A 943-nucleotide genomic window follows, 5' to 3' on the forward strand; every position below is an offset into this window, starting at 1 on the left:
TGGTGGTGGTGGTGGTGGTGGTTTTGGTGCAAAAAGTATGAAACTGAAAATATTGGTGAGGTGATGATTTTAATTTATCTGCTGATTGTTTATTTATGTATTCATGCATTCATTATGTATTCATGCATTCATTATGTATTCATGCATTCATTATGTATTCATTTACTCATTCATTCATTTGTTTGTTTATTGTAATCTGTTTCAGTTTTGCTTACAACACAACAACAGAAATCATATCAATCTCAGCAAATTCAAGAAGAAGAAGAACAACAACAGAAGCAGCAATAACAGAGACAACACCTCTGAGGTCAACTTTGCCTTTCATCCTTTCGGGGTCGATAAATTAAGTACCAGTTGTGTACTGGGTCGATCTAATCGACTGGCCCCCTCCTCAAAAATGTCGGGCCTTGTGCCTAGAGTAGAAAAGAATAATAGAGGCAACAGGACAACAATTGCAACACCAACACAAACAACAGTAACATCATCATCATCGCTGTTGTCGTCGTCATTGTCATCATCATCGTCATCGTCATCATCATCATCATCACCATTGATAACAACAGGTTACTACAGCAGTAATACCAGCAGCAATAGCAATAACAACTGCAACTGCTTGACAGCATTAACAACAACAGAAACAACAGGAACATTAGCAACAACAACAACAACAACAACAACAGCAGCAACAGCAACAATAACAATCAGTTATCTGAGATTATAGCTTAAGTTGACATTTTCTTTTTGGATCAGCAAATGTTAGAATTCAGAAGATTAGCCTTCAACCATTTCCTGTATATGCTCACCCTATCACAACCATCATCACCGATGCCGACCAACCTTGCCACTACCACTAAAACCACCAGCACCACCAGCACCACCACCTCCACCACCACCACCACCACTACCAGCCCTCCAATAAACACCATCTCTCCTACCTCCACCA

The 943-nt window shown here is 39.8% G+C and overlaps 1 protein-coding gene across 3 annotated transcripts in view; it reads left to right on the forward strand.

The window, feature by feature from the left end:
• The window catches only part of LOC128248659 (uncharacterized), an 8,131-nt gene extending 7,232 nt beyond the window's left edge, over nucleotides 1-899 (forward strand). For all 3 annotated transcript variants that reach the window (XR_008264816.1, XR_008264817.1, XM_052970305.1), the window contains one exon: nucleotides 206-899. Coding sequence is in view for 1 of the 3 variants with exons in the window: in XM_052970305.1 (XP_052826265.1) it covers nucleotides 206-721 (516 nt within the window). In the remaining 2 variants the exon portion in view is untranslated. The remainder of the gene's footprint in view (nucleotides 1-205) is intronic.
• Nucleotides 900-943: the final 44 nt, after the last annotated feature.

The sequence above is a fragment of the Octopus bimaculoides genome, chromosome 9 (assembly GCF_001194135.2).
Source record: "Octopus bimaculoides isolate UCB-OBI-ISO-001 chromosome 9, ASM119413v2, whole genome shotgun sequence".
Lineage (NCBI taxonomy): Eukaryota > Metazoa > Mollusca > Cephalopoda > Octopoda > Octopodidae > Octopus > Octopus bimaculoides.